Here is a 17086-nt window from a genome sequence, read left to right on the forward strand (position 1 = left end):
ATGCAATGAAATGCTGGGACACCTGCACCCCAATGTTTCTAGCAGCAATGTCCACAATAGCCAAACTGTGGAAGGAGCCTCGGTGTCCATCGAAAGATGATGGATAAAGAAGATGTGGTCTATGTATGCAATGGAATATTCCTCATCCATTAGAAATGACAAATACCCACCATTTGCTTCAACGTGGAGGGACCTGGAGGGTATTATGCTGAGTGAAGTGAGTCAATCGGAGAAGGACAAACATTATATGTTCTCATTCATTTGGGGAATATAAATAATAGTGAAAGGGAATATAAGGGAAGGGAGAAGAAACATGTGGGAAATATCAGAAAGGGAGACAGAACATAAAGACTCCTAACTCTGGGAAATGAACTAGGGGTGGTGGAAGGGGAGGAGGGGGGTTGGGGGTGAGTGGGTGACGAGCACTGAGGGGGACACTTGATGGGATGAGCACTGGGTGTTATTCTGTATGTTGGTAAATTGAACACCAATAAAAATTATTTTATTAAAAAAGAAAGAAAGAAAGAAAAAGAAAGAAAGAAGAAAAAGAAAGAAAGAAAGAAAGAAAGAAAGAAAGAAGAAAGAAAGAAAGAAAGAAAGAAAGAAAGAAAGAAAGAAAGAAAGAAAGAAAGAAAGTAGTCAGAGAGAGAGAGAGAGAGAGAAAGACTAAGAAACAGACTCTTAACTCCAGAGAATGAACCGCCGGTCACCAGAGGGGAGGGGCAGGGGCACGGGGAGTGGGTGAGAGAGGTGATGGGCTGCCAGAGTGCACTTATCATGAGGGAAAATCAAAACACCCGTGCTTCCTTGGCGTGAATACAACTTTGTCATGACATGCATTGTTAATACATTGGTATTTTTGATTTACCACTGTTGCATTTTAGATATTTGTGTGTATAGCCTCAAGAGAGTAGCCTGTGATCTCTTTTCTTTTCTTTTTTAAGGATTTTATTTATTTATTCATGAGAGACATAGAGAGGCAGAGACACAGGCAGGGGGAGAAGCAGGCTCCCTGCAGGGAGCCCAACATGGGACTCGATCCCAGGACCCCGGGGTCACGCCCTGAGCCGAAGGCAGACCCTCAACCGCTGAGTCCCCCAGGTGCTCTGTAAGTTCTTTTCTTGTACTATTTTTGTATGGTTTGTTATATGGCCTAAGAAGTTTGGCCAAGTCTTCTGTTCTAGAGAACAGAAATACAGAAATCTATGCATATGTATTCTACATGATTGATAATCAGTCACTGTAAGCTTAAAAATTAGAAGAAGCCATCTCTGCCCTTAGATATGCAAATTAAGACTGTAAAATAGCAAGTGTTGGGTAAGATGGGTAGCCATGTGAACTCCTTCTATGCTGCTGGTACGTACATGAATTATTACAACCTTGAGGAACAATTTTGCAATATTTAATAAAATCGAAAATGTTCATATTCTACAACTCAACGACTCCACCCATTGGTAAATTTTAGAAAAATATTTTCTTTTTTTATCTTCTATTTTGTATTTTTTTAAAAGATTTATTTATTCGTGAGAGAGAGAGAGAAGCAGAGACACAGGCAGAGGGAGAAGCAGGCTCCATGCAGGGGGCCCGATGTGGGCCTCAAATCCAGGACCCAGGAGTCACGACCTGAGCCAGAGGCAGAAGCTCCACCACTGAGCCACTCAGGCATCCCTAGAAAAATATTTTAGAAAAAAAATTCCAGGGATCCCTGGGTGGCGCAGCGGTTTGGCGCCTGCCTTTGGCCCAGGGCGCGATTCTGGAGACCCGGGATCGAATCCCACGTCGGGCTCCCGGTGCATGGAGCCTGCTTCTCCCTCTGCCTGTGTCTCTGCCTCTCTCTCTCTCTGTAAGTATCATAAATAAATAAAAATTAAAAAAAAAAAGAAAGAAAAAAAATTCCACACATGTTCACCAGGAGGTACATGTAAGGATGCCTACGCATATGCATTCTGAAATAGCCAAAAATGTAGAAATTAAAATATTCATCACGTGGCTAATGCACCATTAAATCTGATACACTTGAACAGTGAAATACTACACTGATGTGAAGATAAACTAAATAAATAAACTAATTTCACTGATGTGAAATTTAGTATCAGCTAAATTTAAAATGGATTAATCTCACAAACCACGCTTAGTGAAAAAATCGCCTAACAACATGTTTAGTGGAGTCACATTTTCCCCTTGAATCTAACCACCACGGAAATCGGCAGACATGAAAACTCAGGGCTGGATTAAAACGGAAGCTGAAAGCCGTTTTATTTTAGTTTAATGAGTGTAATTTGTACAAGGGCACGAACGGGTTAACAGTGGAACATGTATCAGATGTGATGACGGACTGATTAGTAAAAACACGTGGAACACGATGCAATCCCATTTGTCAAATCGTGGCTGAATCACACCCATGATGTTTGCTACAAATACAAGAGTTCAGCAAAACCCAGGAGAAGCATCTGTAAGAATCAACGGGCTATAGGATATGTGGTGCAATAATGCATATATTTTATTATTTGCAAATTGTGTCCTGTATATCGTTTATATCAGTAACATTTATAATATGCAGGTGTAGGTACATATATATTTATTTAGGCTTTTTATTTTATTTTATTTTTTAAGCACTGGTTGGTTCTTGGCTAAGCATACCAGTAGTTCTAGGCCTCCGGTTGCCCCAGCACCTGGTCCCCCTTCTGATCCATAAGTGTGAGCAAGGGCCACCTGTCCCAAACCTGGCTCTGCCCCAGAATCATTTGGGACATTAAAATATAATAATGCATATTTCTGAGCCCTGCAACTGATATACAAAATGGGAACGAGGAGCCAGTCTCTGAGAAGACAGGTGTACGTGTAGTGTGGGGTCAGGGGTGGGCGCCCGTTAACCTAGCTTTCCAGAGTTCGGGCAAACACTGAGTTTGGGATTAACTTGTAACCTGGGTGGAAAGTGAGGAGTTTGGTTTGCAAGGTGACAGACCGGGTGGGTGGGAACCGGTGGACCGATGGGGGAATTTTGCAAAGCGTTGCCTAAGGAGGCCCTGCATTACAGTCAGCCAGTGGGAAGTGTCACAACAAGGGTGGCGGGGGTTGCCTGGGTGGGTCCCACTGGATTTCGACTCAGGTTATGATCTCAGGGTCCTGGGATTGAGCCCTTCATCGGGCTCCACCCTTAGCAGAGAGTCTGCTTCTCTCCCTCTCCCTCCCAACCCCCTGCTTTCTCTCTCCCCAAAAATCAATCGATCTTAAAAACGAAACAAACAACAAAAAAGGCAGGAGGGGCTAAACTTACCCACACATACGGGATGTGGGAACTTGGATTTTAACATATATACTCAGGGTTTTCATGCACACCATAGTTTAAGAATCCCAGAAGTGCAGAATTCTTAATCATCTTAAAAAAAAAAAAAAAAAATCTTGGGGCAGCCTGTGTGGCTCAGCGGTTTAGTGCGGCCTTCAGCCCAGGGCGTGATCCTGGAGACTGGGGATCGAGTCCCACATCGGGCTCCCTGCATAGACCCTGCTTCTCCCTCTGCCTGTGTCTCTGCCTCTCTGTCTCTGTGTCTCTCATGAATAAATAAAATTAAAAAAAAAAATCTTCTCCTGACTGATACTCACCTCTTATCGCCTACAGAAACGGGAGGATTCCATTATTTTCTCTCCAGTTTCTTACACACTTGCAAGTAAAAGCTCCACATGCTTATTTGCTATTTCCTTACTTGTTTTTCTAACCTCATCTGTTAATAAAACCACAGCAAGGTAATCTTCCAAACAAATGTAAGACTTTGCCTAGAAATCAAGAGCTACAAAAACGAAGCAAGCTGTACACCTTGGCGTCTTAGACTCCACAGCTCTAGCCATAGCCTCCCTTCTACGATGATCAGCACATGCAAATAAGAATAATAAATGATATTAACAGAAAGGGGCAGGGGATAAACTTCTGATAAGAAGTTAATCAGCCGTTAGGTTCTCTGCTGGACGCCTTCATGCATCTGAGGAAGCTGGTGGCTAAGTGGGGTTTACAGAGCTATTGACGTTTGCAAAATGCAATGGGAACCTAGAGCTTGCTCTAAGGCTGCTTTTCTTGTAAGTAGAATCAGCTGGATAGAAGCAATATTGTGAAAAGAAAACGGTGGAGAATATGGCTCAAAAAAGGTGGACGGGGTCTAATCCAAACAACGACGTTTTGAAAGTTTGAGGTCAATTTGCTTCTTTAAAGGCATTCTTAGATTTGACATTATAATACTTAAAACAACAGTGTGCAGTTTTATACGTAGCGTCTGACTTCTAGCTATGAATTTAGCACGGAAATAAAAATATTTACCGAATGGGGGGTTTAGAAATAGCATTCTCACACATCTTCCGGAATCCTTTATTCTTTAAAAGAAATCCCCAATTGCAGAGAAACGCTTTTGGGGGTTTTGAGTTTGGTCGCTGTGAGGACTTCTCTTTAAGAAAAATGAACTGTAGGAAAAACCTTGGGAGCAGTCTAGAATTATTAGTTGCAAATAACAATGGGTGACTATTACTACTAATTTTAACAGATGCATGTGTTGTCTGTACTTCCAGTAGGTTTTATTAATTTTTCTACCTTTTTTAACTTGCGTATTATGTTGGCTCGAAAGAAATGCAAATATTAAATAGTGTGTTTGACTATTATGTTGCCTGAGGCTCTAGGTTTGTATCCTCTTTTTTTGAGCATGGAACCATGAAATGATTAATAGCTTCTCAAATACATGCATAATATTCTCTCATACTTTTATTTTCCATGAGTAGTTTTATGTGTATGGTCTCATCTGTGATTTGTTTGACCCAGAATTTCCCAATTATACATTTCTAATATTCTGGAGACCTTGACTTTTTTTTTTTTTTTTAAGATTTTATGCATGTATTTCAGACAGAGAGCGAGCGAGCGAGGGAAGGGGCGAGGAGGAGGGTGCAGAGGGAGGGAGTAGCAGAGTCGCAGGTGGGCGGGGAGCCTGAGATCAGGACCTGAGCGAAGGCACCTCTAAATTCACCAGGGCCCCCCTGTGCATGACCTTGACATCTCTCTCTGGGAATGCCCCCCACCCCACCTTCCAAGTGCAGCTGCAGATCAGAGGACCTACGTGTTGGATCCGTTTCTCTTTTTAATCATAACTTAGGAAGGAAGAAGGGACTCTGCACACAAAGGACAGTGTGGAGCATTAAGAAGAACATGAGGCCATTTGCAAATCTCTTCTCCCATCCTGTAGATTGTCTTTGAGTTTTGTTGACTGTTTCTTTTGCTCTGCAGAAGCTTTTTATCTGGGTGTTGTGCTACATGTTGGCAAATTGAATTCCAACAAAAAATAAAAATAAAAAAATTCAAAAAAATAAATAAAAAAGATAAGACAAAAAAATAAAAAGAACAAGAGGCCATTTGCAAATCTCTTCTCCCATTCTGTAGGTTGTCTTTTCGTTTTGTTGACTGTTTCTTTTGCTGCGCAGAAGCTTTTTATTTGGGTGTTGTGCTATATGTTGGCAACTTGAATTTCAATAAAAAATAAAATAAAAACTAAAAAAAATAAAGAAAAAAAGATAAGATTTAAAAAAATAAAAAGAAGAAGAACAAGAGGCCATTTGCAAATCTCTTCTCCCATTCTGTAGGTTTTTAGTTTTGTTGGCTGTTTCTTTTGCTGCGCAGAAGTTTTCTTTTATCTGGGTGTTGTGCTACATGTTGGCAACTTGAATTCCAATAAAAAATAAAAATAAAATAAATTTTAAAAAAACTAAAAGAAATAGAAAATAAGTAAATATAAAAGATAAGATTTAAAAACTAAATTCAAAAAAACTAAAAGAAATAGAAAATAAGTAAATATAAAAGATAAGATTTAAAAACTAAATTCAAAAAAACTAAAAGAAATAGAAAATAAGTAAATATAAAAGATAAGATTTAAAAACTAAATTCAAAAAAACTAAAAGAAATAGAAAATAAGTAAATATAAAAGATAAGATTTAAAAAATAAATTCAACAAAACTAAAAGAAATAGAAAATAAGTAAATATAAAAGATAAGATTTAAAAAATAAATTCAACAAAACTAAAAGAAATAGAAAATAAGTAAATATAAAAGATAAGATTTAAAAACTAAATTCAAAAAAACTAAAAGAAATAGAAAATAAGTAAATATAAAAGATAAGATTTAAAAACTAAATTCAAAAAAACTAAAAGAAATAGAAAATAAGTAAATATAAAAGATAAGATTTAAAAACTAAATTCAAAAAAACTAAAAGAAATAGAAAATAAGTAAATGAAAAAGATAAGATTTAAAAAATAAATAAAAAGAAGAAGAAGCACAAGAGGCCCCGCCGGAGGTCGGCGCGCGGCGGGAAGGGGCTCTAACATAGGCACCTGCGGGACCCGGAGAACTTCCGCCGGCGGCCACGCGGGGGCAGCAGAGGAGCGGCTTTCTGGCTCCCGCCGCCCGGGCGGGGGCGCGGGGAGCGGGGCGCGGGGCGGGACCCTCGGAGCTTGCACCCTCCGTCGGTCGCCGTCCCCCGCCCCGTCTTAATCAGGTCGGAAGGGCCTGTATTCATTTGCCGGGAGCTGACACAGCAGCGCAGCCGCAGCCCCCGCGGCGCGACCGGCTCTGGGGCGAATGTGCTGAGCACGACGTCTGCTCGGGGCCAGCGGCGCTTCGGGGGTCGCGGGCCCTTTGATCTTCGCAGCAAAGCCGGGCCCCAACACGCGCGGTTTCCCTCTCCCGTGCGCGCGGCGGCGGCGGCGGCGGCGGGTCGGGACTGCGCAGCGCGGCACCTGCGGGCGGCGGGCTGGGGTCCCTCCGCCGGGCGCAGGGGTGGGGGTGGGGGTGCAGGAGCCGGTGCACACACGGTGGAGGTGCGGGGAGAGGGTGCATGCATAGTAGGGGTGCAGGGAGACGGTGCAGGCGCAATGAGGGTGCAGGGAGAGGGTGCGCGCGTAGTAGGGGTGCAGGGAGAGGGTGCGCGCATAGTAGGGGTGCACGGAGAGGGTGCGCGCGCAGCGGGCGTGCAGGAGAGGGTGCACACACTGTGGAGGTGCAGGGAGAGGGTGCATGCATAGTAGGGGTGCAGGGAGACGGTGCACGCTCAATGAGGGTGCTGGGAGAGGGTGAGTGCACAGCGGGGGTGCAGGAGAGGGTGCACACACGGTGGAGGTGCAGGAAGAGGGTGCATGCATAGTAGGGGTGCAGGGAGACGGTGCACGCGCAATGAGGGTGCTGGGAGAGGGTGCCCGCGCAGCGAGGGTGCAGGGAGAGGATGCGCGTGTAGTAGGGGTTCAGGGAGAGGGTGCGCGCACAGCGGGGGTGCAGGGAGAAGGTGCACGCATAGTAGGGGTGCAGAGAGACGGTGGAGGTGCACGAAGAGGGTGCGCATGTAATAGGGGTGCAGCGAGAGGGTATGCACACAGCGGGGGTGCAGGAGTCGGTGCACACACACTGGAGGTGCTGGAAGAGGGTGCACGCACAGTGGGGGTTCAGGAGTGGTGTGCACAGCAGGGGTGCAAGGAGAGGGTGCACACATGGTGGAGGTGCAAAGAGAGGGTGCCCGTGTAGTAGGGGTGCAGGGAGAGGGTGCATGCATAGTAGGGGTGCAAGAGTGGTGCGTGCACAGCGGGGGTGCAGGGAGAGAGTGCCTGTGTAGTGGAGGTGCAGGCACAGTGGGGGTGCAGGGAGTGAGTGCAAGGGCATGCTCCCATAGCTCTGCTCTAACCTACATCCCTGGTTCTTCCCGGTTGGTTCTAGGACAGGGTCTTGGGACCCTAAAGAGCTTTCCAGGTCCTGCATCCTGTTTTCCACCCCTGGGTCCCATTGCAATTTCCTAGTTTGAAATTTAGGGATGGTTGGAGAAATTCACCTCTAAAGCATTAGGGTCAGTCTTACGAGGGCAAATAATTTCCCACTCTCTCAAGCTTGCTCTCCGCGGTGTTTGCCAGTAGGAACGACAAGTTAACACAATTGCATCTATCACTTATTTTTTGTTTTGGACTTTCCCATATTTGCTGCATTTCCTCCAAGAACATCTGATTTCATTTAGAAATACATGTGTATCTCTGTTTCTTAAAAAACAAGACAAAACAACAACAACAAACACCTGATTCAAGTATTCACTTATTTTCAGGGATTTAAATTCTTGTTTTCTTCGAAAAAATTAGTTGAAATCAAAATACAGTATTGGTGTCAGCGATTATTTCTTTAGGCTGCCTGAGGAACAGGTCTCTTACAGGATATTCTTATTTAATCAGAATACAAAAGGCCTTGTCCTGGCAGTGATTTATTTTTATTTTTATTTTTATTTTTATTTTTATTTATTTATTTATTTTTTGGTTAATGAGCTTGCTAACTCTGAAAGGGGCCCCCTTACCCCCCCACACACATTGCATTTTATAAACGAAGGACCAACACTAGAATAAAACAGCTTGACCAAGCTGCCAACTGCAGGCCGTCACAGAATTCCAGCCCCAGTCTCCTGCTCCCAAAAATACCCCCTTTGGCCCCAATCCTTAGAGAACACCTGCATTTTAAAGGACACAATAATAGGAATTGAAAGACATGCAGGAAAATGACATTTCTGTCGGTCTGGAGTCTGAAAAGCCTCCTGCATCCTGCTTTCCACTGCCCTGGGCCAGTATTTAGGGTTGGAAATGTCAGACCCTTTAGGGAGGATGCTAAGGGGGCAGCTTCACAGTCTAACTACATCCCGCAGACCTCTCTCGGAGTCAGGACATCAGACAAGATTCTCCCTATTTTTGTCAAAAGTTTCTGGGTTCTGGGCTCTCTTCTCAGATTGATTTTTAATGTCCTGCTCCTGTAAAACCCATCTTCTGGGCTGGGTTGGAAAGCTACCACGGAGCCTGATTTATCTGGGCTGGCCATCTCCACTGACCAAATAAACATAACCATTGTCAAATCTCGCCTTCTCTTTGTACCCAGGAGTGCAGAAAAGCCTAATCCAGCCTCTGGGGAGTCCTACCCTGGGCCTGGTCTTTTTTTAAAAGCCCTTTTAAGGTCATGAAGAGCATTAAGACCAAAATCTTTCAAAGGCCAATGGGAAAGTCATATAACTTTTTTTTTTTTTAACTAAACTCAGGAATGAGGAATCCCTACTATAAATTTAAGATCGGCACCAACATAAACATTGACAGCAGCCACCATAAGGAATGACATTTATGTAATGTTTTCCTAGTAAAGGACAATTAAATGGCAACAGATCTGCTTCCTTTGATTTAACAAAGAGAAAGAATGAAAAAGAGGGGGGAGAGGAGGGAAGGAGGGAGAGGACCAGTAAGCAGCAATCGCAGAAGAATCTCAAATGACAACGATGGAAAAATTGTGAATAGCACGGTGTTTTGGAGCATATTTGCCATCTTCCTCGCGGATGAGGAGGGGGACGTATCCTCTGCCCCGTGCACAGTACGGAAAATGTGAGGAGCGCATGCACTCTCATGCCATTGATGAGCTAGGAGGGTTCATTCCACTTCGGTGCACATGTTCCACCTATTTTAAAACCTAATATAAAAATATTAAACCTATTATATTAATTATGAATATTTAAACAGGTGAAATAGGAGTCATGGGGCCCTATGGAACTAAATAAACTGCTTTTAGTCAACGAGATACCGAGGCCAGGACTTCCCCAACCTCTGCCACCTAGCTCAGAGAGTCACCAGAACCTTCTCTTTCCTGAGGCTTGTCATCGTCACCCTTTCTGGGCCTTTTTGTGTCTTCCCCACGATCTCATATGTGCCAAAATCTGACCCGTTTTGGACAAAACTTTTACCCCGATTCCCATATAAGTATATTTGCTTCTCCAACTACTCCTAGGTAGAAAGCTTTCTCAGGACAAGGAACCTGCCTTTGATATTTGGGGGGTGGGGTGGGGGTTATTCTCAAAGTACTAGGGTAGCATTTTGCATATCAGGGGCATTCCCTGACTTTTAATTGGCCGGTGATGGAACTATGACCCTCCGTCTACCTCCTTATCCGTCCTGCTCTTTTGTTGCCAGTGAGCAAACTCATTCTGGAAAGGCTCTTCAAATGGAAATTCCAAAAAAAAAAAAAAAAAAAAAAAAAAAGGAAATTCCACTGGGGGGGTGGGGGGGGAGTACAATTTCCCATTTGAAACTAAGAGTTGGGGGTTGCTCTTCTGTATAACCTAGGAGCTTGCCAGCCCTCCCCCGACTCAGTTGAAGACAGATACCTTGAGCACTCATCTCTGATCCCACAGCACCAACTACCCTGCTCAGCACATGGTAGAAACACGAGTATTGACCAATTCATTATTAGCTTTCAGATCACGACGTCAGGAGCAGCGTGGAAAAGTAGTAAAGGAGATAGAACCCGGTCTGCTCTGAAACCTCTAGTCTTGCCTTAGCTCCCCTAACTCAGCAGGCTCTGTCCAAGCTCAATGACCATGAAGTCATAACAGACGTACAAATCCAGGGCTTGGGATTGAATTTATGCAACATGCCTTTTCGTTAAAGGTTTTCGTTTGCTGATGAAACTTCCCCCCCCACCCCCGACAATAGTTTGACTTGTGAATCCAAACTCCTAATGAATTAAATTTGTTATTTGTTATGATAACATTACCATCTCTTTCCAAAAGAGGAAAGGAGACTGGCCATAAGTGTGGCACAGCCTAGTTTTAGAAATATTTCAATAGGATAATAGGACAAAGAAGAAACATCTTCACCCTTCCCAAGGTAAGGGGATTGGTTCTCTGCATTTCAGCATCATAACAACTTAAGACAACTGCAGATTTTCTGACACAGAAGGTGCTCAGCACGTCGAATACTGACTTTACTATCATATTCTGCAAGTGATAGTGTGACACCTGAAATCCCCTATAGCGTTACCCTGTTATCCTACAATACCTCTCCAAATATCCCAACTTCAGGTCAACTGAGGTAGGGCCATACCTGCCCCAGGGAGACCTGGCTTGTTGCTTGTTCTCAATAAAATGTACCTCGACTTGTTTCTTGGGCTCATTTAAAAGAGGAAAAAAAAAAAACCTATATCAACAGCTTCTCCTTTGTTTCAAATCTCCATTTGTGCCAAACATTTCTAACGTTGTAGCCAAGTCTAGATCATTGTACATGTTTGTCATAAAACCTAAAAAAAAAAACACACACACACACAACAATGTGGGATTTAATCCATATTAAAATTTCAAGAAGGAATCATCAATAAAGCAGAGGAAATTTCACAGGACAGATGGCATTTGGGGTGGGTGGGATACTGGTGCTATTAGAGGCATTATTAAAGAATTGTTTGGAAGATTCTTAAAAAATATTTATTTATCCATGAGAGAGAGAGAGAGAGAGAGAGGCAGAGACACAGGCAGAGGGAGAAGAAGGCTCCATGCAGGGAGCCTGATATGGGGCTCCATCTGGGGACCCCAGGATCATGCCCTGGGCCAAAGGCAGATGCTCCACCGCCGAGCCCCCCCAGACGACCCTGGAAGATCTTCTTAACACAACCTCTGAAACCCAAGGAACTGGAACACAGACCCTTATGAACTTTTATTTTATTTTTTTTTAAATATCCCTTTCCCCAGCTATTAACCTGGGGATCTCCCTACTTGCAGACCCTCACTGGCTGTCCTTGGTGGGGGGCCCTGGCCGGTGAACAGGTCTGTGTAGAGAGTATTAAGTCCCACCGAGGCTCTGGAGCAGCAGATTGCTCCCTGCTAGTCTTTCTGATTCAGCAGTGACGGATCATTGAATCCTCTCTTCCTGCGCTGAAGTGCAGGGCAGCTGTGCATCTCCCGACACAACACCAACCTGTCCTGCAAATAAGGGCGGCCCTTCCTTATCTTGTGTTACTCCTATCACCACAGCAGTCTCCTCCATCCTGCATCCACCCCCTGCGCCCCCGGCCCCCCAAAGGGCAAGATCCCAGACGGGGCACAGGCTTCGGCCGTGCACGTGCAAGCAGGACAGCCTCGCTTGCACACCAGCGGGACTCTAGGACTTGCGTGCAGGGATCTAAGCTAAGCTAAGCCCAGCTGAGCTCCCCGGAGAGGGGCATGCCCCCCTCCACCCCACCCCCTGTGCCTCGGGGTGCAGACGCGGCCGCTCTGCGCTCTGCGGCCTGGAGCCCCGAGCAGGGAGCCGGGCGCTGCTGCGCCCCGGGGCGGCCGCCAGGGCACCCGGGGGCAGCGCGAGCAGGCCGGGCCCACGCCGGCGGGCCCCGGGGGGACTCGGGCCACTTTGATCTCGGCCCCGTCTGCCTCATCAAGTTCATCTCCAGGCCGCGGCCGCTCGGATTCAAAGAGCCGCATTAAATAGTCTGATTATCGGACCGGTCCCTTCCCTCTTCCCTCCGCCCCCTGATCTCATTTCCCAACGCCCGTCTCTCGCCTCCCTCTCTAACCTCCCCCATCCAAAGAGCATTAGTTCTTCTTCCTCCTTGCCCTCGTTTGATGTGCAAATTTCCTTCTCTTTGCACATTTTTCCTGCGGTGGCGGCGGGACGGGGGTGGTGGTGGTGGTGGTGGTGGTATGGGTGTAGACGAAGGAAGGGGAAGGATGGGGAGGGGGAGAAGCTGACCGTGAACCGAGGACCTCACCCTACCTCTGCAAACCGTGGCCCCCGCGAGGTTAATCAGCAACTCGCACGGGCCGCCTGGCCCGCTGGCGGAGACCCCGAGTCACCCATGGGTGCGGGTGGAGATGGGTGGGTAGGGGGGTGGGTGTTTAACGCTGAAGGCGAGATGCCATTCACGGGGCTCGCTAAGCGAGCATGCACCGGCGTCGGGGAGACCCGAGAAGAGTCTCCCAAGTGCAGGGTGCTGCGGTTCCTGCAACCCGGAGGGCGCGCGGGTGCAGGCCCCCTCCGCCCCCCGCGCTGCGCTGAGCTGCGCTGAGCTGCGCTGAGCTGCGCTGCGCTGGGCCGGGCGCCCCCTCTCGTGCGCGCACACGCACACACACACACACGCACGCACACACACATGCACACACACCCTCCAGCCCCTCCCAGCGCTTTGAAATCCCATCCCCGCTTTGTTGTCTCCCGGAGGGGCCGGGATGCTCGCGCCCGCGGTATAAAGGCGGCGGCGGCGGCGGCGGCGGCGCAGAGCTGCGGCCGCACCGGGGACTCTGGCTCCGCGGGAGGCGCTCGGAGCCCGGGGCGCAGCCGAGCCGGCGCGGCTTCCAGCGGCCACCCTCGCCCCCTCGCACCCGGGCGCCCCTGCGCCCCCCGCGCGCCCGCGCCCCCGCCCCCCGCGACCGCGTCCGCCAGCGCGATGCCGGCCCCGGGCGCCCCGGGAGCCGCCCGCCTCCTGCTGGCCCTGCTGGCGGCCGCCCTGTGCGGGCCCCCGCGGCCCGGGGCGAGCGCCGCCTCCAACTCGGTCCTGCACTCCAACGCCATCAAGAACCTGCCCCCGGCGCTGGGCGGCGCTGCCGGGCACCCGGGCTGGGCGGTGAGCGCCGCCCCGGGCCTCGCGTACGAGGGCGGGAACAAGTACCAGACCCTTGACAGCTACCAGGTGAGCGGGGCGCGGGCAGGGGCACCCCGAGGGCGCGCAGCCCGGGGCTCGTGCGGGGAGCGGCTTTGGAGAGGTGCGCGCGGGCCCGGGCGGCTCGGGGGGCTCGGGGGGCTCGGGGAGGGGGTCCCGGGGCCTCACCGCCCGCTCCCCGCAGCCCTACCCGTGCGCCGAGGACGAGGAGTGCAGCCCCGAGGAGTACTGCGCCAGCCCGGGCCGCGCGGGGGGCGCGGGGGGCACGGGGGCGCCCGTCTGCCTCGCCTGCAGGAAGCGCCGAAAACGCTGCATGCGGCACGCGATGTGCTGCCCCGGGAATTACTGCAAAAACGGTGAGTGTCCCGTCGCTCCGTGCCCGACCCGCAGCGCAGCGTCCCTCCCGCCCCCCACCCCTCCCTCCATCCCTCCCTCCCGGGCGCCCGCGGATGGGTGCGGGCGCTGGGCGCACTCCCGGCTCTGCTAACACCCAGGGTGCCCCCCCGCCCCTGCAAGGTTCCCCGGAAAGGGCTTCATCCGGGAGGTCGCTGCGCCCCCACCCCACCCTCCGGGCGCTCCCTCCAGGTGCTCCCCGCCGCGGCTCCCCTGAGCCGACCCCTCCGCGAGCATGCGCATCTAGGGAGCACCTGGACGGCAGCTGAGGACCAAGCTGGGGAGCAAGGTGCAAGTATGCAGCGAGCCCAGCCCGGCCCGGCCCTCTCTGGCTTCCGCCCAGGGTCTCCCAGCGCTCCCTGTTCACCCTGGTGGTAGCCACAAGATGGTGACTTACCTGAGCCCCCCACCCTCGGGGTGGGAGGAGTGGGGGGGCATCTTGATACCCACGCATCCTGCCCTCTGCATCCATCCCCCTGCCCCCCTCCACCTCCCGCTCCCTTAAAATAAAGCACTCCTCCCTCCCCCCCAACCACAGATCCCCGAAAATGTAAGGTCTCCAAGAGGTAGGCTCAGACAGCCCGAGAAGTCTCCAGAAATAAACTGGAGGGTGGCGACCCTCTTTAGGACCCAGGAATACTGGGGGACGAACCAACTCCATCTCTGTAATATAGAAATTATACAGTGAAGGAACTGGTGGGCGAGTCTGGAACCTTCCAGGCAGCTGGGGCTGCCTTTGCTCAGGCCGGCAATAGACCCATAGAGCACCGAGGGCAGCGGAGTTATTTTTAAGAACGATTTTTTAAGTGACTAATTTTATTTCTTACCCCAAGGGTGGCATTAAAATGGGCAGAAAGCTCCCTGCCACCGCCACAGTTGGTAGGAAAGTTCTTTAAATGGCTCTGCTGGGGCTGTGGCCAGGACTGCCTGCTCGGGGGGCCGCACTGATGCTGCTTCTGTCCACCTGGGGGGCTTTGCATGAGCAGCAGGGAGGAAGTTGGGCTCGGGTTGAAAATCAGGTCACCTCCAGGAGGCATGTCGGCGGGTGGGTGCAGGCCCTCCGGGCGGCCACTGGCAAGGCCGTTGGTGGCTGACCCCGGGCCGCAGCGCGTGACTGCGCCCTCCCGCCTCCTCAGGAATATGCATGCCTTCGGACCACGGTCACTTCCATCGAGGAGAGATCGAGGAGACCATTCTGGAGAGCGGTGGCAACGACCACAGCACCCTGGATGGGTACCCCAGAAGAACCACCCTGTCTTCGAAACTGTATCATACCAAAGGTAAAGGGCCTTCCCGCTGCCATAGTCCTTTGAAATAAAATTTGACATTCAATACCACGAAATGTTACAAGCATAGATAAATTTTGGCATTTGGCATTGGGATCTTAGGGGTGCGTGCGTGTCTGTGCGTGTGTGTGTGTGTGTGTGTGTGTGTACGGGTTCTATGGGGACAGAAAGGTGACGCGCTCCCTGCCAGCCCGTCATCAGGGCCTTGGGGCTTCTGCCAAGGACATCCTGCAGCCCGAGCAGTAGTAACCGTGGGCTTTTCCGCGTTGTCTGTCTCCTCCCTTCCAGGACAAGAAGGCTCGGTCTGTCTCCGATCATCAGACTGCGCCACGGGGTTGTGTTGCGCGCGACACTTCTGGTCCAAGATCTGTAAACCTGTCCTCAAAGAGGGCCAGGTGTGCACCAAGCACAGGAGGAAAGGCTCCCACGGGCTGGAGATATTCCAGCGCTGTTACTGCGGCGAGGGCCTGTCTTGCCGGCTGCAGAAGGATCACCATCAAGCCAGTAACTCTTCTAGGCTCCACACCTGTCAGAGACATTAAGCCAGTCGTCCAAACACAGTGGACTCCTTTGCTAGAATATGTGCTATGAAAACTTTGTGTGATTTTTGTCCGCTCAATCCTAGAGGATGTACAAATTCTGTGGTTATGATTACGCATTCCAATAATACCTTCTGAAAATCTGGAGTGTAAGAGCTTTGTTTCTTTATGAAACTCCCCTGTCATTGATTGCAGTAAATTACTGTGTTGTAAATTCTCGGTGTGGCACTTACCTGTAAATGCAACAAAACTTAATTATTTTTCTAAAGGTGCTGCATTGTCTCTTGTGTCTCTTGTTATGTAAATTTTTGTACACATTGATTATTATTCTTGACTAATATTCTATATTGAATTGAAATAAATAATTTCAGCTTCTACTTCCTAAACGCATAACCCTTTCCCTTTTAATTCTAGACTCTAGAAGGCCAGGAGCTTTTGGAATGACAAATGATAGGTGTCCGAGTTTAATCACGGAAATGCTAGCTTATTTTCTGAAATGTACTATCTCGGTGCTTAGATTATATTTATCTCTAGGCTGTGATAGTCCTTGAAATAAAATTTAACATTTAATACCACGAAATGTTACAAGTACAGATAAATTTTGGCATTGGGATCTTAGGGGTGTGTGTGTGTGTGTGTGTGTGTGTGTGTACGTGTTCCATGGGGACGGAAAGGTGACGTGTTTCAAGATGGTCGGAGGAAGATCCTGACTAAATGAAGGCAGTATCGGTCAATTCTAGAGTACTTTTTTTTTTTTAAATTCTAGAGTACTTTTAAAGAAATGTGTTCTCCACTGACAAACTCAATCACGGTGCGATCATGAGATTGAATCTCACATTACTGCTTTTCAAAAATGGTTTCCAATAAATTAATATCTACCCAAATGGTAGATTTTTTTTTTAATTGTGACATTCCTTTATTGAGCAATAAAGGAAATTTCCCACAAAATACCAAAGTACTGGATGGGTTGGCAGGAAGGGTGTGTGTGTGTGTGTGTAAATACAATTGACAAATACATGCAGATTTTGTACCAAATTACTAAATTTGAAGCATCTCCACTACTCCATGCCAGGAAGACGTGTTCTAATTGCTTTGACTTTTAAATAAATAAGAACTGCAAATCCTCTTCTCTTGCGCTTATTTCCTTCCTTTACTGGGGGAGGTGACTATTTCCATTTTTATTTTCCTGAAACCTGTTGATTAGGAAGAGGCTAGAGATGGGAGTGTTTAAAAAAAAATACCCACAGAGATGAAATCTAAACGGACTCTGCATTTTTACCTGCCGGCTTTGGCACTGGAACATCGGATACCGGGGAAGGGGAGGCCACGGTCTCAACCCACACCTGCTCTAATATTCCGGAAGTCTGTGTCAATACCACAAAATGCTGGGTTTAAGGCACTCCGAAGGACGAGGACTGATCAATTGGC

The 17086-nt window shown here is 48.4% G+C and overlaps 1 protein-coding gene across 1 annotated transcript; it reads left to right on the plus strand.

Annotated features, from left to right (window-relative positions):
• Nucleotides 1–13227: 13227 nt before the first annotated feature.
• DKK1 (dickkopf Wnt signaling pathway inhibitor 1) lies at nucleotides 13228–16747 on the plus strand. Its single transcript, XM_077874996.1, has 4 exons — nucleotides 13228–13470; nucleotides 13625–13796; nucleotides 14970–15113; nucleotides 15408–16747. Exons 1-4 carry the CDS (start codon nucleotides 13228–13230, stop codon nucleotides 15659–15661), a joined length of 813 nt encoding a protein of 270 aa, XP_077731122.1. The 3' UTR covers nucleotides 15662–16747.
• The last annotated feature ends 339 nt before the right edge of the window (nucleotides 16748–17086 follow it).

This window comes from Canis aureus, chromosome 27 (assembly GCF_053574225.1).
Source record: "Canis aureus isolate CA01 chromosome 27, VMU_Caureus_v.1.0, whole genome shotgun sequence".
In the NCBI taxonomy this organism is placed as follows: domain Eukaryota; kingdom Metazoa; phylum Chordata; class Mammalia; order Carnivora; family Canidae; genus Canis; species Canis aureus.

Bases quoted from the DNA above. Each gene is read 5' to 3' on its own strand.
- DKK1 (XM_077874996.1), top strand. From the start codon at position 13,228: ATGCCGGCCCCGGGCGCCCCGGGAGCCGCCCGCCTCCTGCTGGCCCTG. The intron at 13,797-14,969 runs GTGAGTGTCCCG...CCGCCTCCTCAG, and splicing joins CGGGAATTACTGCAAAAACG to GAATATGCATGCCTTCGGAC. The intron at 15,114-15,407 runs GTAAAGGGCCTT...CCTCCCTTCCAG, and splicing joins GAAACTGTATCATACCAAAG to GACAAGAAGGCTCGGTCTGT.